Consider the following 25,695-nt stretch of genomic DNA (forward strand, 5'->3'; position numbering starts at 1 on the left):
TGTAGGCTGCTAGTTCTTAAGACTAAGAAGTGCAGCTTTGGCCCCAGGCACAGAAGCACTCTTGAAAGCTGTACTAGTGTATGCATGATAGCACTTCCCTGAAAACTGATTTCTTTTGGATAAAACAGAATTAGGTTTTTATCAGTGCCAGCCCCTGAACATTCAGTCCTCATCATGATGCATTCTTTAAGTAATGAAGACATTATAATAACCAAAATATATAAAAAAATAGGTATCTTTTTAATTATTGCTATTATTGTTGGCATCCTACAGGCATATCCTACCTGTATCTGGGCCTCAGCATCCCTAACAGATATATTCAGGGAGCTGACTGTGGATCCTGAGCGTGGTCTCTTCTCTTGTCTCAGGACCTCCGGACCAGCACTGAATGAATGCCTCATTTGACCTTGATCTATAAGATGTTGTGGACGCTGGAGTATGGGTGAGTCTGGCCCTCTTGAACCGAGAAGTTCTCCTTTCTTTTCCACTTTGACCTCTTTGGTGAAGGATGTCATGGCCTGTTGCTGCTTTCTTTTCTTGTATTCTGTCATGAGCTTGGAGATAGTTTTGTCAGTGGCTATGGTGTAGATCTTGTTGCCAGCACTCTCCCACCATTCTTTTTTCCTGGTTTGCTCTTTCTTCTCTGGCTTAGGACTTAGGGGTGGGGGTAGCAGCAATATTTCTCCACTCCCGCCTCGGGGTGTCAGGCTGTCTCCCAGCTGATCCCTGATTTGACTCCGATCATCTTCTGATGGTGTGTCCTTCCCAGATTGCCCTCCAGTCGATGGGGTGGAGGTTTCTGAGTGAAAGGATGGTAAAATGAAGAAAGGGTCGCCTTTGAACGCTGGAGGCTCCTCTACATTATTCTCCAGGTCCAAATGCATCTGGATATAGTTGTTGCACAGTTCCATGCAGAGCTTATGAAGCCTCTTGATAAGCCACCCCCAGTCTGCATTGCTGACAGGCTGTACACTCAGGGATGGTATTCGAGCCCTCCACTGTCTCTTCTCCTTCCCTCGTGGAGGACTGACCTGGGCAGTTTCTTCAAAAATGTCTTCGTCTTCTGAAGAACACTGCTGTGATGAGTCTGTGCTTCTCTCATCATCCTCAAAGAGGATCTTTTTCACTTGCTCTGCAGTGATGTTCTCCTGGTTTGTCAGGATTGCACAAATCAAAGCATGGAAGTAGATGTTAAAGCTCATTGCTGACTGGCGATACAAATTGGCAGCTCCACTAATGCCAGAAACTTTTTTCAACAAGCACTTCAGTCCAGGTCTGGTGTCAAACTCTCTGGCTGTTCTATAAGAGTCCAGCAGTAAGTCGAAGATGACAGCCAGGTTTTGCATGGAGATGTACCTGAGAAAACCAGCCAACTTGTTTTCTGGTACTTGTATTGTCATTTTTTCCTCCAAGTTAGAAGGGCCCTTCACAAATTCCTCCAGTAAGATGTCATATAAATTCTGGAGCAGTACTTGGTGGGACAGCAAACTCACCACTATCGTCCTGAAAGGAATACTTGGTAAACCAAGCATGGGAAGGAAAAAAAGGAATTAAAATGGTGCATTGTGCTCTTACAGGAATACTTCATGTTTCAGAACCTAACGTGAAAGGCCAAATTTTCACAGCTTTGTTACAAAAAGGTGGAGGAAGATAAAGGTGTCTTTCAGTTACTTTTTCAAATACTGTCCTAGAAAGGAAGACACTTATCTTGATTAAGCTAAATAGCTGCCTATAGCAAGCATGCTAATAGCACTTATTGCAGAAATGGTATTAAAACAAAGCTCTATTATAATTTTTGTGCTTTTCTTCAGAGATGTCCAACACTAACGGATTAAATATTATGTGTTTCAATTTCACGGCAGCTGCAAGTTCTTTCAACATTTTAGCCTGCCATAACTCAGGAATTTGTTAACAGAGTTATTCCTGCACTCTTATTGCAGGCAACCTTAACTTTGCCATGACAAATGGAGGTCAAAACTAGTTAAATACTTGTTTTCTATTTCCATTAATGCCAGGAGTACTACTTAAAAATAAAATACAAAGAACCAACCAACCAACAAAAAACATCTACAGAAACATCAGCAGTGCAATGGAGCATGCAAGATAGCTTAAGTCTTGCTGAAGGCACATTTCACTGTTTGCTCTTAGGACTCCAACTTGAACACTGAGAGCCTAGCATGGAAATAACTATTCCTAACCCTGTTTCTCATATGTAATCCTTGATGATTCCTAGCTGTGCTCCTGTTAGAGATGCTGCGAGTTGTTCTAGATCTCACTGATTTTTGAATTGCACAGGAACTCGGGAAAGGCTAATTCCTCCCACCAAAGTTTCAGGTCATCCACCAGTGAATAACGTTGAGAGGCTTACAGGCAAGGGAGGCTAGGAAGAAGGAGTGGACAGGATTGTTGTTGTTTGGTATCTCATGGATTTAAAATTATAAACTATGAAACCTATCTTAAGGCATTTAGGAAAAAGCCTTTCAGTAAGATTACAGAGGTGATGTTTTAAATGGAGCTGACACTGTTACACATAGTAGTATTTGTTTTGATTTAGGGAACTATGATGGGTCACATTTTAATTAGCACTGCTATCAAGTGAGAAAAATTTTTCAGTTTGCTTGCAATACTAAAGTTTAGGTCTAAGTCAGAGTAAATTCATGTAATATCAGATGTTCAGTTGTAGACCTTTAATTTTTTTTTGTTGCAAAAATTATTCTACTTTCATTAAGCAACTTTCAAAAGTGTTCCCAAAATAACAACAACCAAAAAAAATCTTTTTTTTGAGAAATCGTAGCAAAACTAAGTTTAGAGAATGCAACATTAAAAAAAAAAAAACCAAACAATTTCAGACAAAACTCTGATGCTTGGGTTAATTTACCTGTGTCAGTTTGCTTACCATGACACAGCTGTCACTGCTGATACATTAGTAAAATGTAGTAGTCTTACTATCTGACAGTGCTAGAATCTTGATGATTAATATATACATTGGAGCTTTTTATGGGGAAGTCATTTTCTGCTGTAAAAATCATTACAGACTGACTCAGAAAAGCTCTTAAGAGCATATATAAAGTTAAATGAATGTTTGCATTGATTTCAAGAGACTAATCCTGTTCCAAAAGCAGGATCAGGATGAAGGAGATCTGATTTCCTTGTAAAAGCCAAAAAGGCAATTTACAAGGACAGTTTGAAGTCCTGCTCAGTTCCAAAGGAAACTAGTACAGAACTATAGGTGAAAACACAATGACAAAGCTGGTTAAGGATAGGATTTTCTTATTCTGCCTAAAGTTTAAAACTGAAAAATATTATTACTTTTTAGGAAGAAGAAAAGCTCCCTTACCCCAGCTTCCTGTGAAACGATGCAGCATTAAGGAAACAAAAGCAAAAAGGGAGAAGAGAAACCCCGCTAAAGTTAAAGTAAAACTTTTGAAAGGCTACAGTTACTAGCATGCAAGACTGGCATATTACTGCACTGCTGTAGCAAATAATATGAAAAACAGTGGCACAGTCAACCTTTGAGCCCTGTTTTGGTGAAAAGTGAGCATTGCCGGGGTAACATCTGCCTATTGGCATATACACTTTTTGCAGTTGTTTAGACAAAGCGCAGTGTGAGAGCATTCAGAGTTTGTATTAATTGCAAGCTTGCTTTGTTTGTTTAAAGACAAGCAAGACCCATACTACCTTTACAAACACAGCCTGTTAGATTTGCATGGCCTTATGTGGCATGAGGGGTGTACTCCAGTCTTGTTCTGCATCATTATAACAAGAAGAATGACATGCAAACCTCTGGATAAAGCAAATATTTTCCTGCCACAAAGGAAGGGGTTTAGACTGTGATCTCAACCTTTCTTTGTGCAGGGCCTTGTTCTGTGAAGGTGAGGCAACAGAGCATGTGCTCTGGGGGGAAACTTCTGTACAGCTGTGTAATACAAACATCTTGCATGGTCTTTCTTCCTGTCCATCACATTCTGGATCCTTGTTGCAAGCAATAGTTTAGTTTTGAATGAGAATGCCTGAAGCGGTACAGAAGCAGGTTTGGTATCTAGTAAAAGACAATTTCATGCCACATGTTACGTACCTTGCAATACAAACACAAACCCTGAACGCAAAATTCTAATTCTTGTCCCTGTTGAAGTTACAGCAGTTGTTAGGCAACTGAGTGCAAGCAAAAAGAAATATTCTTTGACAGGATCAGATTGTCATGCAAATGCATGAAGTTTCTGAGGTGGTAACATACAGAAGGACTTCCACAAAAATGAAGTGCCAAGCAAAACCAATGTTCCCTAGATCAATATGTTGACAGTTTTGCAGCTTTGGGTGTGGTTTCTTCAATTTATACTTCTCCAGTTTATCCATTAACTTTTTCTACCTTCTTAATCCAGTAATACTGACTTTAAAAGACCCTCAGTGAAGCAGACATTACTTCATTTGCTAGGTATCATTACAAATGTAACAGTACTTCCAAAGCTCTCTTCAAACAGGAATTTTTGACTCTACTTCTTAAAGAAAAGACTCTCAATATTGGAAAGATTTTCCTAGTGTTTCCTATGAGAATTCTTTTCTTAATTTAACTTACATTTCCTCTACTTGAAGGCTTTCTGTGACCTTATGTATCCTTCAGGTATTTGTAACCTATCATTTTTTATTATCTATCAGAAGCAGTTTCCTTATTTAGGTTCCTAAGGGCCACTTTATAGACCCTGACACAGGCTCCTCTATCACTATTAACAGCTCTTGCACATGCCTGCTCACCAGTATGTGATCACAGTAACATTTGGAGAGCAGACAGTAATAATCTATTGTCTCCTTTCTCACAAAACCTAATTTTTATTTGATTGGTGCTTTTCATTTTTTGATGAGACCTATGGAGAGGCATGGTTTGCCAGGCTTTGTTCACGTCTCTGCCAGTCTTTTTTATCTTGCTTTTAGTGACGCAGCATTTTCCTAATAAGTTATTTTACCTTCTCTGGGTATGCCCATTTGGTTTCTTATCTGGTGGCAGGTCAATGATGAGCACGCATGACTGGGCATGTTCAAATCCTTCCTTGTTGCTAGGGGTCTTTGGGGAGCACTGGGTCTCCAGCATGAAGACCTAAAAAACAACAAGTTACATAAAACAAACAGTTTAGCATTTGCACTGGGTCCTTGTTGGGGGCTGAGAAAAGGATTTCCTGCATTGTGAAAGATCTGTTATGATGACTTATTTTACAGTGATGAAGACAATGCAAGGTATCACTCCAGCAGACTTGCTGGAGCATGCTGCTTTGGTAAAATAGCCTCAGAGGCATGGGCTACCTCCAGACACCCAGCAGAGCACAAGACAAGAGACAGACATCGTTTTATTTCAAGTTGTTTAAGACATAATGCCAAATGCTAAAACAAGCTTTCTGCTGTCTGTATGCTACTATCAGGAAATACCATGTATAGTGGAGAAAAGGACCTGTTTGTATAGTTAGCCTGTTGTACCTAGAAAGATTGGTTGGAAGGTTTATTTTCAGCCATGAAGATCAAGCAGACACCCAACTTGCAATTCCTTGGGTGAGAAACGGGAAAACAACTCTCAGTTGCTGTAGCTTTGTTTTGTAGCTTGCTAGCTGTGTCAGATCCTCACTGAGAAAGACTCGGGGACTGCCACTGATAGTGTCTAATAGAAAAGCATATATGCCATATCTCCTGCTTTCTTGAGTTCTATGTCTTTAAAACTTAAAACATTTTTTTCCATTCAAACAAAAGTCTGCCCCTGCCACATTATTTCTGATCACAAATCCTGGTCAGTGTGTCTCAGATTTTCAAGCAGCATCAGGGTATCAATGTCAGAAACCGACACCAAACAGCTGTTGGCTCTTTTAATTCATCTGCTTTCCCATGCTGAAACTGTCATACAATATTCACAGTCTTACAGTACCCTGCAGGTCATTAAGTTCAGTCTGCTGTATTTCAAAAAACTTGTTTCATATTACCACGTTTACAAAATGAACAACCTCTACTGTAATCACAAGGACCCTGAGAAGGTTGTTTCTAAGCTTGCTCTGCTGATTAGGAGTTAGCGGTGAGTGTTAAACCATTTGTTAAATGTCAGCATTATGCTCTAGTTCTCAGAAACTCTCTTTGTTCTCTGCAATCTATACCAGGTATTTATAGAGAAAATTCCTCTTCAAACTCTCCTCTGATAGTTTGAACAAATATTGTTTCTCTAGTTTTGTATCACAGTCTCTGTTGCATTTGTTGTCCTTTGAATGTATTATTCTTTAACAGAGTAATGAGAAATGTATATGACATTCTAGATGAGGATTCATAGTGAAACTGCTATTTTCCCTTCTCTAACAGAAACATTTCCACTGATATATGCTGGGGTTCCTGGTTTTAAAACTACCTTACACAGTAGGCTCATCATCAGTCTGAGGCATCTTTCCCCACCCTAGGCATTCCTAATTCCTACTTACTTTTAAGTTGTTTTGTTTTTTTTTTAATCCTAGGTTTTATTACTTTTTCTCAATACTACTGTTCAACAAATACATGTTAGGTGATGAGGAAGTCTTTGCCCATAGGGTTTGTGAGGAAGGTGGTTGTAAAAATCTACTTTCATAAAGAAAAGTCCCCAGTTTAAAAGATTTTTCAACTTTCCCTGAAACATCAGTCAGTACCTGTTGTGCCATGGCTCTGATTCTCCAGTATTCAGCTTCAGCGCTTGGCGAAAGGGAGGGGGCTGCCACCTTCACTTCACAAGCATCTCCACTAAAGCTTTCAGAACCACTGTGGAAATAGCCCAATAGGTTCTATAGAGAGACACAACATCAGACTTTCATTGTGCGTTAAACAAAGTCAGTGACTGCAGCATTGTCCAGTCTCTTTGTGTGTCATATAAGATTCAGAGTAATCGGTCCCATTACCATAAGCGGGTCACCTGTTCCTTAGCCTTTGATGTATCTGATGTAAAGGCAATACAACTTATGTGCTCCAGCCTGTGGTGACTTGACTGGACTTTTTGGTTACAACAAAGATAGTGAGTTGAGAAATAATCTGTGGAGACCTATGGAGAATGCAGCTACAGGATCAAGTAAGCAACTTTGTCTTCTGCTAGTTTCAGCCATTTCAGAGGAATAAATGGATCGAATGGTAAGTTTTCACCTTCTGATTTCATACTGGCAAGGAAATTTAAAATCAGAGTGGGCTGTTAGCAGCTCGTGTTGTCTGTACATGTTTAGAAAAACTGATTATAATCTCCACTGTTGATACAACACCTTTCATTGTGAATTGACAAAGTAACAGAAGCTACCACATAATCCTTACACTTCTTTTCCTGGCTTTGTACCAGAAAATTTTTCTGAAAAAGAAAAAGCAACCTGTCCAAAGTTAGTGAATCTGTAACTAGTGTCATTATGTTTTGACTGTCAGAAAAAAAGGCAGTTTACCTTTACTGGCTCCAAGGTGGCAGAGAATGCATCTTGCAGGGCACAACATGCAAGCCTCCACATCTCTTCAGTAAAAACAGGCCCTGCTGTCACTAACACATACCTGCAAAGATATGAGAAAACATTACCATGTTCAAGAAAGAGCTGGACAATTCTTACTTATAATGGGAGAAGGTTGAAAACAGAACAAAAGGCCTACTTGGTGACTAGCTAATGATATTCAACTTCCCCAGTTGCTACTCTGACCTATTTTTGTAATTATACTGTAGTTTTGAGGGTATTTTTTCCTTTGCTTTTCCTTTTCAAGTAGTCATCCTACCAGGACAAGAACCACATATTGGGTAACTATATAATGCAGTGCATATTTTGATTGTGACTGTAAGAACCTGGAGACTGTGAAAGGTAGTAATTACCTCTAAAGACCTGCGAATTCCAGCAGAAAGACCCTTGATTATTTTTCCTAGGGATTAATTACAGACTAATTTCATATATGTAATATACAAGTGCTTTTTATGGGAATCATATACATAGTAACGCCTAAAATCACAGGTTCTGAAGCAGACTGAAAGCAGCAAGAGAAACTTACTAAGTCCAAAATTTATTACTCAAATAACAAGAGACAGATGTATTGTAGTCTTCTTTCAAGATGTTAGACAACTTAATCAGTTGAGGAGTTCTTCAAATACATGAAGACATCCTGTTTTGACTATACTAACAGAATGAACAGACTGTGTACCTGATACAAGAGCAGCCAACTCTGGAAATAATTTCTGTTGGTTCTGCTACACAGGCTACCAGCAACTTGAAAAGTTCTTTCAGCATAGTATTAATCATGTTTTCATAACCAATATCTACAAGGAAAAGATACAGACCGGTTTTAATATCATTGCTTTTTCATTATAATTAAAGTCTTGCTACACTTATTGCTATTCAGAGACTTTGCAAGCCCAAATTATTTTTATGCAGCTGTCACTTAAGTTCTGTTTTGAACTATGCATCACATCAAACTGAAATAAGAACAATCCTTTTGATATTAACATTACAAAATGTCTGAACTTAAGTGGTACTGGAGAATTTCAGTTAAAACCTGTTTCTGATATTCTAGTACTTTATGATCAAAGTCTTAGAATATTCTTTTGGAAAGTATAATGTACACTGTGATGACTTCATTTTGAAGATAGCCCAGTTCTGAGCAGGAAGCTGGACTAAGTAACTTCCATAGGTCTCTAACAAGTTTGGTTTTTTTTCCCCATAATTCTAAACCTTGTAAAGAAATTAAACCCCCCAACCCAAACAAACAGAAATTTTCAACCCGCCTCCTCTTATTTTATGCTTGAGCAAACACAAAGCAATGAAAACATCTCCCCGAGTAGCTATTCAGTAACGTGTCACTGGTACCTATCAGTAGATGAGACAGTACAATGACATACCTGAGTGTATGAAATTTTGAATGTGCTCCACTACGAGTTCACAGGAAAGGCCAATGGCATGCTTGAAATTAGCAGATGCCACATCCCAGTATGAATGGTCACCATGGCTGCGATGGAGCCAAAGAGACATCGTGGGAAGAAGAAGATGTACAACTGCATAAATGCCAAATCCTGGTCCTTAAAATAAACATAATGGCGGTTGTATATTTTTTGCTTACAAAGCCTATATGCACAGTAAATTTGCTAAGTTGTTCCAAGCTTGAGGCCAGCAGTGATGCTAAAGAGAGCAGGTTCTGAAACTTTTTTTGTGGGATGAGAAGAGTAAGCTGGTTTGGATCTAGTTGTGAGGTAGGATATGAACACTTAGCCAACTGTTTACCTGCTGGCTTTAATAAGCAGGTCTACAGGACTATATGATTTTCTTTTTCTATTTTCTGGACACCAGGCAAACATTTTGTGTGAGTAGGACATTGATGGAGTAGTCCACCTCTTTATTTGGGCAACAAGAGTAAGAGTATACTTAACATACTCTTACAAGATGCCTTTTGTCAACATAGAACAATGCACTAACTGGATCATGCTCTAAGAAAATCCCTTTCCACTTAAGAATGTCTCTGTGCAGCTCCAGCGTGAGTAACACACTTTACAAAATTGGTTTAGGATTCTAAAAGGTTCGGGTAAGGGCTCTGCTAGCTTGTATTTAATCAAGCTCTTTCATTACCAGGTGTTTTGGCAACATCCCTCAGCAATTCAAACAACAGATCCAAAGTAGGAGGCTGGTGCTGACGGGGACAGTTGGATATGGCTGTTGTTAATTCTTCTAGCAGAATAATCCAGACATTGATAAGGCCTACAAGTAAGGAAACAAAGATTAAAAAACATGAGTGAGATACTGCGTTATCCACCAAACTTTTGCTCAGACAGTTATGGAGGCTAAGAAATCATGGATTCTTGCATGTTGACTGTTGCTGTGTTAATGGCTGTGGGCAATATCGATTTTGAAATGAGTGCCTCCTTTTTCTTCCCTTTTTATTAAGTTTGTGTTTTAGCCCATCATTCCTCCTCCACAAATACCTCATTCTGGTCTTCTTTCTTAGTTTTCTACTCCTGCTAGTCCAGCCTCTTTAACCTTGGGTGGGGATTTTTAATTATTTTTTTGTTTTTAATGGGAGGTTTTACACATCTCACGAGCATTGCAAACGCTGCCAGAATGGAGCATACTCATTTAGGTTGTTCTTTTGCGTAAGGATCCGAGGTGACTAGCCATAATTTTACTGGCTGTGTTTGGTACCCAGAATTGAACAGCAATGATGCCTCATGAAGTATCATCAAGCTGCTTCACGTGTCATGTTTAGTTGTTAACAGGTCACAGACAGAAGTCTATTAAATGATGATATGGCAAAGCTGGACAACTACCAAGCAGCAGTTAGGATGCAGGTAGTACTGTGAGTTCGTATCTACATTAGCAAACATGAATGCTCTAAAAGATTACAGGATACAACTAGTTTTCAATTAAAAGAAAAAGGATTTTACTTTGGCTCACTAATGAGCCCACCTTCTCTGCCACCGGTAGCCATTCTGAAGCAGAGCAGAGAAGAGCAATGAAGCTGGTGAAAAGCTTAGAGCACAAGTCTTGCGAGGAGAAGCTGAGGGAACAAGGGTTGTTTGCCTGAAGAAAAGGAGGCTGAAGGGGGACTTTATCACTCTCTACAACTACGTGAAAGGCGGCTGTAGCAAGCAGGGTGTCAGTCCCAACCCAAACTAAACCAAACATAGAAAAGGGAAAGTAAAAGTGTGTTAGTGTTTTTTGTTTGTCATTTTGTTTTGGTTTTTGTATTTGTTTGTTGGGTTTTGTTTTGTTTTAAACTAGGATTTATGATTTAATTTTTTGTCAGAGAGCAGCTTTTATCTCCTTTATCCAAGGTAGCAGTGGAACAGAACAACCCATGTGATGGAAGAGCCTAGATAAAAGTAGGTACCAAGAGTTATTCTGGTGAAGCATGTGAATGAAAGGCTCTGGAGTCGGCCTACTTTCTGCCTGGCTGGAGCTGGCTCTTCACAGGGACAGCCAGGTCAGAACACTTCAGTAGTTCTGATATTCAAAAGTGTACTGCTTCCAAGTGCCACCATGAGTCCAGAAGCAGTAATGCTGCATTCCTCTACTGCTTGGCTCCACACAGACCTAGTTCATCAAACACCTGATTAATCTACAACTCATATAACCACAAAAGTGATCAGGAGACAAATGCTGCTTGTTTATCTGAAGGTCATAACACTTTTTATGAACTTCAGAAAAACACCATTTAATTCAGTAGACCACAGGACAGAAGTTTGGAAACATATTTAAATGTACTCTTTTTCTTTCTAAACTCTAACTCAACACTTATTTTTCCTGGTAAAGGCAGGCCTGCCAATACCAGCTTTAAAAGATTTTCACTCCTTCAGCTGTGCTCTAGAAAGTATTATTGTATTAGCTCTCAAAAATCAATACTGGTTATATTATGGATATCAGAGTAAGTAAAATACTAATTAAAATATTATTATCTTGTCCTATGAGAGAAGTTTTATTTTTCTTATATATGAGCTGTATCTTTTAATGTAAAGAAGGTGACATGACCTGAACTTACAAGCTCTATGTGTGCATATCTGTGTGTATAGACAACAAAGAGGAAATAAACGATGAAGATTTTCCCCTCCTTTTTGCTTTCGGCAGTTGGCAAAATTTACAGTGACGTGTGGAAGAAGCAATTGATTAGTTCTGCATTTACTGCTTTCAATGCACTTACCAGTGTCATCATCAAAGTCGGAAAGGATGCACTCAATACCATCCTCACTGCTCGCTGATTGCTCCTGCGCTCTTCGGGGCAAGTTAACCAGCCGGCCACTGAGGAAGATGGGTTTCAAGGGCATTTTATAGATTTTAGCTAATAACTTGGAGTGGGGAGGAGGGAGAGAGAGAGAAAAAAAAAGAGAAGAAAAAGTAAATGTGTATGGGAAAGTTTGTAAAAGCTGTCACACACAACATAGATATATAAAATAAAAGCTTATTACTGTTACTGACTGCACCTATGACCTTAGAAGCTCCATCAATCAGCTGTACACAGAATATTTTGGAGCTCTGAAGGACTAAGTAAATAATGATAAAAGTACAGGTTTACTTCAGAGCTTCATTGCCTGGGTTGTCCATTTTGCAACAAATAATACACACTTTGTAGAACTGTGCTATAGCTGGGAATCTACCCGTATTTTACTAGACCTTTCTAAAGTAAATGATGTATTTGCAATATACAGACAGCATTTCTTTTTAGTCATTCCTATTGTTCTTCCACCGACAGGTTGAAAGATATAACAAGATAAAAAATGGCTGCTTCTTTTAAAGAGGAGAAAATATTTCTGCCTCATTGTGAACTGGGTTTTGTAAGGATGAGGAAAGGTGATGTGATGCGATGCACATAGCCTATAGATAGAACATACATTAGATATACAGATAGGTATTCACTACATTTTCTTAGATGAACAAGATAGACAGTACAGATTGATATGTCTGCTATTTATTATTTTGAGCTGCCTCATTCTTTTCTTCTCTCAGTCTATGTACTGTACCCACCCATTATCTCTGAATTTAGATATTAAATCCTTTCAGCTATGATAATATCCTTTGTTATGCATTTGTATTGTACCCAGAGAAAACATGGCCTGAGTCCAACAAAAAGACCTGCATGTGCTACAGAAATACATAACATCAGCAAAACCCACCCTAATAACCCTGGATAATAGTCTGTGCTGTGTGCAAGGAGATTACAGGAAACATGCCAGCATTCTAATTCTTAGAGATCTGCCCTGAGCTTCAGATATGTTTTCATGGTACAGATAAGCTGCTGCTGCATTTTAGAGAGTGTAACCTGTTGCCCCTCTTAAGATCTGAGAATTCTTGGTTGGGTGTTTGTTTGATTTTTTTTCCTGCCTTCATTCCAAACACTGTTTACAGTACCCATTTCAGTAAGAATGAATGCAGCTTTGGATATGTTACTGCTAGGATTTGAACACTCACATTTTCCCACATGCTCCTTGGGTCTGCGTGTTTTTAACTCCTCAGTTTTAGGTGGCTTAGAAGGTATGAGATTCCTTCAGATCGCCACTCTCCAGTGCAGGTTATTACCACAGTCTGGAGGTTAGAACCATTTCCTAGGTCAGGTTAGTACATGTTCACCTTACCTGAGAACATCTCCTGAGGTAATCAAGAGCAGGAAGGCACAAGTCTGTAGATGCAGGTCCTGATCCTGGCACACAGTCACCCATCTCCTTACAATCTACTTCCCCTGGGGACACAAAAGGCAGCATTGGGAAGGACAGAAGAGAAACAAATATAGCATTTCCATTTTCAATCACTTGTGCCCTAATGTCTGAACAGAATCCAAAACCCATCCTTCGTTTGATATTATTAGATGACAAACAGATGATCCTCATACAAACAGTACATTAATATTGGTCACAGTTTATACATGGACTTTTATATGAATGCTTTAATAATACATGCCTATTTCATAACTCTTTAGGAAAGTCTTTGAGAGTTCTTATAATCATACTTTATATTCATCTGTCATATTGACCCACTCCACTTTTTTCCATGGTTGTATAAATTACTTGCTCATATTCACCCTTTGCTTAATTAGTATGCTCATTTTTTCTATTCAGTTTCACCCCAGTGCCTTGGAAAATTCTTCTACCAAAAGTTCTTCCTTTCAGATTATTTTACATTTTGTGCTACAGTATTTCCTTTTGCTGTCTAATTCAGGTGTCAAGGTCTCAGGTTCACCTCTATGACAGCTTCAAGCTCTAGTGTCTCAGTATCACAGCTGTTACTAATTCTGTGGCATCAGCAGACTCCTGCTTTCAGCTCAGCTTTACCAAGTGTATTAAACAAGCAGATCCGTTCCAAGGTGTCCAAAGGTCCTCCCTGGATAACTCCATTCGCTCTAACTTTTCCTTGCCTGCAGAGTCTCTTTTCCTCCCCTCTCAGCCAATGGTCTGCCTACCCTAGAATATTTGGCTCATAACCATTTTTCCAATTTAGCCAAATATTTACCATTCAGTGCCAGAACTGAAGCTTTACCAAGTGCCCGTATACATTAACATTTTATTGACTTAAAAGCTATTCCTCTCATAATACCCTGCAAGATAAATATGAAATTCTTTTATTAAATCGCACTTTATTTTTCTTTCACTACATTTACTAGCATTTTCTATGCCCTTAACTGTATCTTCCATTATGTATTTTAAAGTCTTGTCTGCTATCAAGATCAGCTAAGTCAGCCAGTTTGAATCCTTTAGTTTTATGTTAAAATGCACATAAATGGTAGAATATTTGCTATTGCTCAGTACTGAAGTATTCCACAGTCCTATTACCTTTAATATAAAAAAACTGTGTTTTTTTTATTACCATTAACCTCTACATAACTTTGTTATCTAAATTATATAAAGTTATATGTGAATGAAGATGAAACATTATTCAATGTTTCATCTTGCTTTTTGACATGTTAACCATAAAGTGGACAAACTTATCTTATAAAAGTAAGAAACCTAAAGAAATGAGAGACTTTTAAGTTCTCCAGAAAGAACATCAGTTCCCTCTACTGGCACTGGACATGCGAGTTTATTTCTCTTTTGTAGTAATAATTACAATTCCAGTCTGTCAACTGGAAGCTGAATTTTGCCCCTGCTGAAAATGATGGTAAAATAGCTTAACAAGATGAGAGTAACATTAAAGACTAGATCTGCTGCAGCTAGGTGCATCTTTTAAATCAAAGTCCCTTACAGACCCAGATACCTCTATGAATGAATATAAATGTAAAACATGAAAGTCCCATTTTACCACTCATTAGAAGTTTTGCAAATTACATAAGGAAGAAAAATATCACTGCCACAGTTCAAGGAAAAGTGTCAAATTTTATTGATCAAGGCAAGACAGGGAACACAAATGGGGCAAAAAGACCCAACACCATTTGCCTTTGTTCTTAAGTTTGGTGAAGCACCACAATTACTCTGCAGTCACATTGACCTGACATGCTTGGTCTCCACTGCCCTCAGTAACGTAACAAAACACTAGCCATGGGGACAGAGTGTTGCTGGTTGCCATACTCATGATCCTACTGGAGGGTCAGCAGGCTTTCAGTGTTGCATACACCAGACTACTGCTGCTGAGGTGGGCAAGGGAAGAAAGGACAGACGATAAGCAAGTCCTGATGCAAATTAGGATAAAATGAAGCAGACATTTAATGGAGAGATACATCAACAACTTGAAGAATTGATAGCATTAGAAGTGTTCCTGAAATAATCCCTTAGTCTTATTTTATTTTATTTTATTTTAGCATTCTGGACTCAATTTCGTCACTGCCTCTCTCTTCCCTACCATACTATGTATTACAAAACTGAATTTCACTCTTCTGCAGGACCAAGTTTGACATATCATGACTTAATAGGATACAAAGAAAATAAAAATATTTACCCAGTCCTTTAACAAACTTCATAAGGCACATAACATAACTGGTGGCAGCATTGGCAAAGACCTGGATGCTGTCTGTGTTTAGAAATGCTTCAAAGACATCAAACACCGGAGCCTGGCGTTTCCCTGTGAAAATAACAAGATGAGAACTCTTCCCCATGCCCCGTAAAGCTGATTTTCCAACAGTTTTTCAACAATTTAACTGAATTTGTAGAATCTCTTCTATTCTGGGCAGACAAAGAAATTACTTTACAAGTAAGACTTTCTATTGCTCCTGAGGTAATTTATGTAGTCCTTAGGAGAAAGTGATACAGACTCCCTGCTTTGCCTTATCTGTGAAAAACAGCAGCTTAAGCCTGCCCAGATAGTAAGAGCAGGCTTGAGCTCTTGATCTCAGCACAGTAGCTAACACTTCTGTTTGGTGGAGCCTTGTGGTTTAGTTCTCGGTAACTGCCAAGATGACAGCAGTCACACTGAGAACTACTCAGAATATACAGTAACAAAAAAAAGCCTTACTTTTTCTGTGTAGATTATTGGTAAGAAGTAGGAAAACCATATCCCTTACACGTGACTTGTAACATTTAAAAATACTAAAATACTTTCTAAAAGCAAAATAGCAGCTTAAAGTGATTTTCCCTTATTACCCAGTTTCCATACAAGCAAACATCTCTGTGAGAGATGCAGAATCACTCTTATTACAGCAAACACGGTTTGAAATAGCACTAGTAATTTGAAGCCTTGAGGTTAAATGTCTGGACAAGCACTTGCCTAGATTATCCCACCAAGTTACCTTCATGTGTAAGAGCAACAGGTTTTACATAGTAAGAAAGACAGGCCATATGAGATATGGTGGTTTTATACAGTATGCTTCGTTTTCTCTAGCAGGACAGTGACAAGGGCCCAGCCAAGCTCAGTACTCCTGCACTACTGTTTTGCTCAAAAATTTTCAAGTATTAAAGAAAAAATTCAAAAAAAGAAGAAAAAATTCAAGTAGGTTTAAAGCCTCATTCTATTTGTCTGCCAGAATCTAGAGGATAAAAAGTCAGAACAATACCTCTCTCTCCCTCCCACCCCAGCTAATAAACCAGATAGTTCAGTATAGTCCTGGAGTCTTGCAGTGCCACTGCTAAGTGCCACTATTCAGGTAGGGCATTTAAATACGTTCAGTTAGTTATTGCATCCCCAAGGAATAAGATAGGGAAACAAAAGCATCTATGAAACAGTCAGTGCAGTAAGTCCTTACCCATAGAGTATTCTCCTACAAGATACTCCTTAACCTCTGACTTGCTGCTGCTGTGCACTGTTTCCAGGGCACTGAACAGGGGTCTCCATCCTGACTGGATCTGGGTAGAACACATTTCCACCAACTCTCCTATAGAGGCGACCACCTGCAGACAGTGTAGGAGGGGTTAAAAGAATAAAGTCCCAGACCCAAACTGATACATAAATAGACCTTCAGAAGGAATGAGGATGGCTTTAAACACATTCCTGGATTTCACTATGTAGATCTAGACTCATTCATTACTTTCTTTATTTTAGATAATAGAAAAGTTTTATGAAATTGTTTCAAAGGCAGGTGTACTCTCTGTGTGCTCTACCACAATGCTGGCTTAGGGAGGCAGTGCCCTTCTGATTCCTTGAAGATGATTGAGGGGCACCATTTGAAGGGAGTCTGGGAAACAATCTCAAGTGGACCAAAGGCACTCTGGAGACCTTCTTGTGGACTTGGAGATCCTTCTTGTGGGCATGGAGATCCTTCTTGTGGACACGGTAGGCTAGATGCAGACACACTATTCAGGGTTGACTTGCCTGGTCTTGGACATCCTCGTCACACAGCTCTAGCTGCATGATACGCTCAAAGGGGCGGAAAAGCGCCTCATTAAAGTGAAAATGAGAAGGCTCATTCCAGTCCGTCAGCACTTCAGTGAGGATGTCATGGATGAAGGAGACAGCCTTCCGAGACACATGTCTCTCCTTATGACAAGCAGCCTACAGGGAAAGGGAGGAAGATTAGTTTGCCCAAACAAAAAAATTTGCTTTTAGTGAGACACTTTTAATGGAGGTAAGCACTTCAAGTTGCTGAACCCTAAAAACCAGCTTCACCACTAAGTGATTTAAGGCCCCCACTGCAATGAAAATGGGAGTCTCAGCCATAGAAACAGATGGCTGAGACTCTTGAGCTGCTCAGACTCCCAGAGATGCACGAAGGCTTGCTGACAATTGAAAAAGGTACAGCTAAAAATAAGTTAAATAACAAACCCTACAGAACAGAACTTGTGTGAAATGTTGCCTTTTGTTTCTGTGTGACCATTTTTTCGTTCAAAAAGGTGGTTCCTGCATGTATTCACCTTACATATCCATGCATGACCAAATGTCACTTTTTACTTGGCTGTTTATGGAATTTACAGTGAGAAGGTTCTTATGACTTTTGGAAGAGCTATTAAAAAATTAAACAAATGAGAACGTGGATATAAAGGTATTGTATTGAGGATCTACACAGGTTATGCTAAATTATGTCCTTTCCCTCATGTTTCTTCTTCCCAGTAATGCCCTTATCTGCACTCAAGTCAACCAAAAAGACTGACCAGCCCTGTATTCTAAAAACATGGAAGGCACTTGAGTTTAAACTGGCTTGGGGTCTTGAAAGTCTTAAAAGCATCCAAAATATGACAAGCATTTAAAGTGGTCTCAGGCTGGCATCCAAAGGTGAGACACCAGTTTTCAAAATAAAGGGATGTTAAAGCATACAACAGAAAATTCTCTGCTATTTCTACTTCACTTAAAAGGATTCCACAGAGACTCCCCAGTGTCTGAACTCCTCTATAAAATAGTCCACACATTTTCTTGAGTCAATGAAATAAAATGCTATGGCAATTAAGCAAACAGCTCATCTTAAAACTCCACAGAGGCATGCTCCCTATAGACCTGGGCAGATGACACCACATATTTTACTGTCAGAAAGAAAGGAAGTACTGCACATTTATTTGTAGCAATGATACAAATTAAAAAGCTCTGAGAAGTCAACCCACCAGTGTTTCACCAGTTAAGACTCAAGGTTTGTCTGAGGAAATGTCATTTGTTATGACTGAAATCCATTATGTGGCTGCTATTAGCATGCCACTGACCAGGGTTCACCAGGCAGAAGGAAACGGAAAAATGTCACCATCTTGCCAGTTGAGCTGACTTTATGTGGGAAAAGAAAGCTGCATCCTTTTATGGGAAGACTTGCAAGGATGCAGACCTAGGCTGGGAAAATAGGTAGACAGAGGAGTTACCTATAACCTCTTGGGGTGGTTTCAGTTTTTTCACCACTGACACACAGGAAGTAGCATACTGCAAAAATCCAACACACTATCACTGGACCTGACCATTTCAGTTTTGTAAAAACATTCTTTTCAGAAGCAGTATTGGTGTAACATATTGTACATCTGCTGCGGGTAGTCATAGTTAACTTTACATGTTAGGAACTTGAATATGGGTCAAGATGACCTTCACTAACAATAAGAAATTAGTGAGTAAAACCAGGACTTGGTTCTGTTTAAAAGATCCAACGGACAACATCCAGGATTGATTGCACCAAGGATAAGTTATTTGACAGCCTGGCAAAGTGACTATTTGATTAATCAACTTGGCAATGAAACTAACCTTTAAGGAGTCCTGAAGTGAACTGCCTTCATTATAATACTCCAAATCACACCCACAGGTGACAAAGACCCCAGCCCAGCCCAGCCCTCCTCTGAGCATGCGTAGCAATTAGAAGGAATGACACAGCAAATATTGTGTGTTGATTACTGACCAAATACTGGGAGCATACAACCTTGTAGCTTTTGTAAGCTGATATTCAGGTGTGTTTGATTTGCAGAAAAGTCCACCCGGTACCCAGGCCTGAATAAATACAGTATTTCTCCTGAGCTTGTGGAACTGGTTTACTGCACACTGGGTATGAATACACTTTTTGGACAAACAATATTACAACATGTGACACACTATATACAGTATCCCAACAGGAGTCTAAACAGAATTGACAAGGCTGACTTTGACTTCTCCAGCTTTTTCAACTTTGCCCACATTCCCATTCTCTCCCCTACTCCTACCTCTACAAGGTGGGGTGCCACCAGGCTCCAGCAGCGCATGAGGTGGAGCAATGGCCGAGATTTACTCCTTACGATTCTGAGCATGGCATCACCAAGTCGGAACAAGTGAAGTGCACTCCTCCTGTCCTGGGTAGATTTCACTTCACCTACAAGGAAGTATGAGAAAATAAATGGATATTTATAATGGAGCTGCTCCTTCATCTCTAGAGGTCTAAACTGGAATTTAAATCAGGTGAGAAATTATTAGTATTAAGTTGAGGGTGGTGGAAGAAAAAAAATAATAAAGAAATTAATGTTTAGGTTTGAATTGCAATGCAATTGAAATGATTGAATTTTACTGCAATACCTATGCCTGTGTAGGTGAAAGAACAGATGGACCCAAGTTTTAAAGAAAAAGGCTTGGAGAAGTAGTGCAGAGAAATTAAGCAAGGAATTAATTGAAATTAAGACAAAAATAGTAGCTGCAAAATCCTTTAGTGACACCTACAGGAAATATAAACTATAAATATAAACTACAAATTATTTAGTTTTGGTTTGTCCTTTTTATTCCTTCTCAAGCAAAGGATACACAGCAGAGAACATGAGAAAACACTTTTCCTTGGCCAGTAACAGTTGTTATTTCCTGTTATTTCCAGTTGTTTCTTTCCTTTGAAAGAAATTAATCTTCCATTGCTCTTACAACATTTGGAAAGATACCTCATTCTCTCATTTAAAATATGCTAGTGCTTTTATCTTTAACGTAAGACATTATCGGGGGCATACCACTTTTAATATCTATTAAAAAAGCCATTATGTGCTCTATTCCAAGTCTTACATACATGATAAGACAATCACTATTTACTGAAAAAAAAAAAAAGATGAATGTTGAGGCCTGGAGACAAGAGGCTTGTCATATTGAGAAAATGACAAGTAGCACTTCAGGAAGAGGGGAAACCAATTACACTGGAGACATATACCAGATAAAATCCATCCCTGACACAGGGCAATACTAAACCCATATGACTAATGTCACTTCTAAAGGCACAATACAAATTTAAGTGAAATATATTCCTTTGGGTTCAATCCTTCTGCTCTGTTTGACACAGTGATGGAAATGACAATTTACAGGCTTTGAACTGTGAGGTATATGGTCCACTCTGCTAGGGAGGAAAAAGCACAACAAATCCCACTGCTTTATATAATATTCTCCGGCTGTGTGCTTTGTTTGCTGTCACCCATTTTCTGAACACTTCTGAGGATATCCCACTGTCAAATGTCTAACCTAAATCCACTCTCTTAAGTCTACATTCACCCAAGTTTCTTTACTGGATTAGATTACAAAATGGAGCTTTGATGAAATATCTGTGTATAATTAACATTCCCAAAGTCCAAGAACCAAATGAATGTCCTCTGAAGTGTTTCTTAGAAGGTGTGGATGTGATCTCTGTCCCAAAAAAAGCACTCAACCTTTTCTAAAGAACGAATTGGTCCTACAGAAAGATCTTATTAGACTAAATGCTGTGGTTTACATATAACTTGACATTTCAATCAGAAAAATTAAAACTGTAAGAAGACAAAGCAACTCCTATAAGCAGTTCAGTCGTATATGAAACACAGAGCTCTGGAAGAGATCTTCAGTAGATTTTACCTGGCATTGCTAGGGAGTAATCAACTGTATCTGTGACTGAATGGAAAAGCTGGGCCTGAGAAGCCTTCTTGAGCTGGTAAAGGAAGCCTGCCAGTGCCATCAAGTTTAACTTGTCAGCAGCATCTTCAAAGAGCCTGTAGTAAAAGAATTGAATCTAATTGAAAAATTCATGAGATGCAGACTTAAGTATCTAAGAAGAAAACCTGTATCTTTACATGGCTGCTATGTGCTGCATTTGGTGACACATGAGGTTATTTTCATTTACATGGTGCCTCATGAAGACTTTGATCCAGAAACTTCAATTGGAGGGTGGAAAGTAGGCTGCTGTAGGGCCAGCCAGACACCTTCCAAGATTCAACTTAGGTACTAAAACAAAAAGTCGCTTTTTAAAGGAACTGATGCTTTCCCATTACTGTATCTTAATGCTGTAAGCAGTTCATGAACCAGTAATCAAAAACAACAGCAAGAATATGCCTGGTCCTCATGTCATAGGTCATCACAGCTTCACTGGCTTTGGCATTGCAGTGGTTTGCTCCATCCAGTTACAGCCCCTTACATGCAAAACAAATTAATTCAAGTCTTAGACGTAAAGCTGCTGTACCAGAATTGCTATTTTGAAATACAAGCCAGAGTTGTTATTTTCAGCTGCAATGAGCTCTTAAGAATTAAAATCTGTACCCTTAAACCAGTAAACATGCTTATGTAGGAGGTGGGTTCCAGAGAGATTACAGTGGAAGTTCACATGGTTCAGCCAAAAGTTGACACAAATACAATTTTCTGACCTTGTTTTTCATGAAAAACTTTCTATAGTCCTAGAAAACTGGGGACTGAGTCCTAATAAAATCAACACTGAAGTAAAAGTTCAGAAATCAAACCTGCATCATTAAAATTACAGTACTGCTATTCTCTAATCCTTGGAAGTAAGTTGTATTGTGAATTTCCTAAATAAAAGATACTCTCCATGCACAAACTCCTATAAGCAGTGTCAGTATGCATTGCTTTTTCCTTGAATTTACAAATATCACCCTCCTGTGAGCAAAGAAAAAGAATATAAAATGTCACCTGGAAATAAAAAGGTTATTAGAAGCGTGTAAACCCAGGAAATTTTCAACTCTTGCCTTAGCTGTTGAAAGAATAGCAGAAATAGGAAAAATATCTGTGACCTATCTGTCTGCAGACTGTGTTTTAGGAACATTTAACCTAGCCAGTCTGTGACCATGTCTTGTGGCCCTTTCTCCTGCAGGTCTTTTAGGGACTGCTGGTTGTGCAGCACTCCTGTGAAACTCAACTGAAGTAAGTGGATGCAACAGACAAAGGTCACTCCCCACTGCACCACAAAAAGGTCCATTTTGATCCTGTTTTGGGAACAAAGCTGCTGGTTCCCGAGAGCACTGCTTGTACCTGTCAGCTTGTGTAGAAAGTGTGAGAACAGCCTTCGCAGCACTGGTCCCACACAGCAGACTGCCTCCACGGAAGTCAAAAGCTCTGCCCTTACTGCTCTCCTTGATGAGTTCCTGGATAGAAACCGGCTGAATGACAGGATTGTTGCTGAGGGTGGTCTCTTGCTCAGGGCTCGGTGCCTGGGCAGAGTCCCCAGCCTCAGAGTCTGTGTGCAGCCCTGCAGGTGTCTGCTGTGACTGGGTGATGGTAAGGGAGGGCTGGGAAGCACCATCACTGAAGTGGGTGTGCTCCAATGTGCTGATGTACTCACATACCCTGAGAACAAACAGAGAAGAAAAAGATGAATAAAACCCACAAAAGCACACCTCCTCCCCCCACCAATCACTAGGCTCACTGAATAAATGTTTACTCCAGAGGTGAGTCAGAAGGATAGTGCAAGTACAGCTCTTGGCTGCTTCAAAGCCTCATCACTCTGAGAAGCCAGTTTACATGGAAACCCACTGCCAATTTGCAGGCACTGATTACATCTGAACCAGATACAATGCACAGGACATTTTCCTCAAACCATAAACAGACAATCTCAAAGTCTCAGACTCAGACATACAAAACCTGTCTTATATCCTTGGGCCTCCTGTGTGCCTAGACAGCAAATAGTTTAGTGAAGCTGCCTGAAGAGCCCATTTAGGTTCCTGGGTCTGTCAGAGTCAGAACTTTAAAATTTCTAAGCACTGATTTTGTCTCTAAATAGTGGTGGAAAACAATAACATCTTTCCTCCTACGGTTGCTGGCAGTTAATTCTCTCTGACACTGTTTATACAGAACACTCCCAAAGTACCTAAAGTCCTTTTTCTCAGTCTGTTATTTTCAGGCAACATGGCATAAATTCTGTTTCTTTTGAGAACACTGGTGAGTACCTGAATACATGAGGCCAACAGTCCTGATTGTGGCTTCCCATCTCCAGGCCCACATTAAGAACTGCATCCATACACAAAACATGAGCAGTGTGCAGGCACACTCCCTGCACTTTGCCCATCTGTTCCAATTTCTGCTCCACTTTCTGTTTCACTGCAGCATGAAAAAAAAACAACAAACAACCCACATTAGCATCTCCAGCTTTTGAACAAGCACTGGTTTGTATATAAGGTAATGGCAAATGTATACAGTTCGAGAGCTATAAAAGAACATGGAAGTTAGACCAAAAAAACAACAGAGAAACACATTTCTTGCTAAGAAACATAAGGCAGTTTTAAAATTAGAATCCTTTTTGACTGATCTTATATGCATGAAAAAAAAAAAAAAAATCAATGCCAGATTGACAACCTCCACCCCTGAATTCACATCTTGTTGCCCACAGAACAGATGCGGATTGCCAGTGATATTACATGCTTTTCTTTGGAGCTGGCTGGCTGGCTGGCTATTTATTTTTACCAAAATCTCCTTTGCTATAGGAAAGAGTTTGTGTATGTCACATCTATTTCCATACAAAAATTTCACCAAAAAGTTTTGTTAATGGTTACTCCTGTCAAAGTAAAACTAATCCTGACCTGAACTACAAGCATTTTGACCTCATTCTTTTTCCTGAGAATCTCTGAAAAGCTTAGTTTTCATGCTGCATTGGAATGGAACCAAATTTTGAAGCTTTGCAAGCTTTCACAGAACAGATCCGTTGGCCTCTGGCCATTGCTACTGCCTCCTCTTTGCGTCACCATGGCCTGGCCAACTCACTTCAGTCCTATCCAGCAGAGAAGTCAAAAGCTGGTTTGTGCCCAGGCCTATTCAGTTTTGTTTTCTCTACTGAGACACCAAATTTAAGTGCCAAGCAGGGTCATTTGTGCACCACTGTTTTGTTATGGGCTTCTTGCCATTAGAAATCAGGTGTCATCAGACAAATCTTATGTGCTTCTCCAAACAGCGACTGAAGACAACAATTCAACAAAAATTGTTGAAGACAACAACTGAAGTTGACTTCCACTGGTTTGGAAGTATGGTATAGAGATGCAGAACTTTCTATATGTTATAAATATATATATATATTTATTATTCCAGCTTCATTTAACATGATTCAGAAACATTTTTAAATATCTGATGATGACAAAAGACAATCAAGGTTGTATACACAAGATTGGTATAGGGATGCAAACTCAAGCTTTATACTACCACCCAATGCATTAAAAAAAGATACATTATTTCTCTGATGCTCTCTGGTTGTACTAGTATCACACAGCTTAAAAAGTGCACATTGCAAAATGCTGTTCTATTGTTCCACTGATTTCAGTTCCACCTAAAATATAATTAGTGTGGCATAATGATAAGACAGCAGGACATGTACTGAAGCCTCTAGGCATACGTCCCATATGCCTACAAGTGAGTGCTGCACAGTAATGGCATTCCCCTATGTCCTTCTTCCATATGTAGCAAAGTACTTTCCAGTAGCATCTTTACAGGCAATGTAAGACAAGACAGGTAATTTAATCACATTGTTACCTTGAGCTATAGTATCACTGGGCTCTTGGATTTCTTTTTCCTCTTTCTCTTCTTGGACACAGGAGGCAGCAGCCATTTGGGCAAGAGCAGATGCACAGTTAGCAGCAACTCCTGTAAATGAACAACACAATTAGTGTTTAACCAGCATTTTCTTCCTAATTCCATGCAGTCTCAACAACAGGTTGTGTGATGGAAAGTTGGCTGGATATGTCTATGCTGTACGGCAGGTACCATATAGGTATGGGGAGTCCTACAGTCCAGGTTCCTATTCAAGACTCAAACAGGATGCTGCTTTTCTCTCTCCCAGATTCCTTCAAGGAAAAATACTATCCTACTTTGTAAGAAGTCTGACACGACATCCCACATGAAGCAGTACCTAGAGCACAGCTCAACCGGGCTGCTCTCCTCAGTCCATCCAGGCTCACGCAGATGGAGTCCTTCTCCTTTTGGTTCTGTTCTTTGGCTCCTTCTGCTCCCAAGATGAATGCCAGCCCCTTGGAGCTGCCTGCCATGCGGCCAGTCAGCGGTGTGGACAAAGTGTCAATTAAGTTCTTCCAACAGCCGATTAAAATGTATCGGGCAAAAGCAACTCCTGGGGTGAGAAATGCATTACTACTGCTACTACTGGAAAACAACACAACAGCAGCTTTATTATCAGCGGAAAAAAAACGTATCATATTTGTCCTCTGCATGCTGGACAACCAATTCACATTTAGGATGCATTGACATACATCCCTCAGTCATTAAA

General features: G+C 39.4%; 1 protein-coding gene and 1 long non-coding RNA gene across 2 annotated transcripts in view; one reads left to right on the top strand and one right to left on the bottom strand.

The window, feature by feature from the left end:
* The window catches only part of LOC133278651 (uncharacterized), a 30,629-nt gene extending 24,781 nt beyond the window's left edge, over positions 1-5,848 (top strand). Inside the window, exons 2-3 of the long non-coding RNA XR_009746621.1 lie at positions 3,317-3,408; positions 5,209-5,848. This is a non-coding gene — a long non-coding RNA (uncharacterized LOC133278651). The remainder of the gene's footprint in view (positions 1-3,316; positions 3,409-5,208) is intronic.
* ARFGEF3 (ARFGEF family member 3) overlaps positions 1-25,695 on the bottom strand; it is an 87,710-nt gene that overhangs the window by 2,705 nt on the left and 59,310 nt on the right. The window contains exons 16-33 of the mRNA XM_061471741.1: positions 25,324-25,539; positions 24,948-25,058; positions 23,378-23,528; positions 22,464-22,778; positions 21,063-21,196; positions 19,436-19,581; positions 17,151-17,330; positions 16,585-16,729; positions 15,345-15,467; positions 13,055-13,158; positions 11,626-11,770; positions 9,561-9,689; positions 8,840-9,016; positions 8,146-8,260; positions 7,410-7,512; positions 6,642-6,773; positions 4,959-5,089; positions 285-1,515 (exon numbers count right to left, since the gene is read on the bottom strand). Of these exons, the coding sequence (XP_061327725.1) occupies positions 285-1,515; positions 4,959-5,089; positions 6,642-6,773; positions 7,410-7,512; positions 8,146-8,260; positions 8,840-9,016; positions 9,561-9,689; positions 11,626-11,770; positions 13,055-13,158; positions 15,345-15,467; positions 16,585-16,729; positions 17,151-17,330; positions 19,436-19,581; positions 21,063-21,196; positions 22,464-22,778; positions 23,378-23,528; positions 24,948-25,058; positions 25,324-25,539 (3,788 nt within the window). The remainder of the gene's footprint in view (positions 1-284; positions 1,516-4,958; positions 5,090-6,641; positions 6,774-7,409; positions 7,513-8,145; positions 8,261-8,839; positions 9,017-9,560; positions 9,690-11,625; positions 11,771-13,054; positions 13,159-15,344; positions 15,468-16,584; positions 16,730-17,150; positions 17,331-19,435; positions 19,582-21,062; positions 21,197-22,463; positions 22,779-23,377; positions 23,529-24,947; positions 25,059-25,323; positions 25,540-25,695) is intronic.

The sequence above is a fragment of the Pezoporus flaviventris genome, unplaced genomic scaffold, assembly GCF_033815535.1.
Source record: "Pezoporus flaviventris isolate CSIRO_AGI_PZ_B2104156 unplaced genomic scaffold, CSIRO_AGI_Pfla_v1 ptg000066l, whole genome shotgun sequence".
Lineage (NCBI taxonomy): Eukaryota > Metazoa > Chordata > Aves > Psittaciformes > Psittacidae > Pezoporus > Pezoporus flaviventris.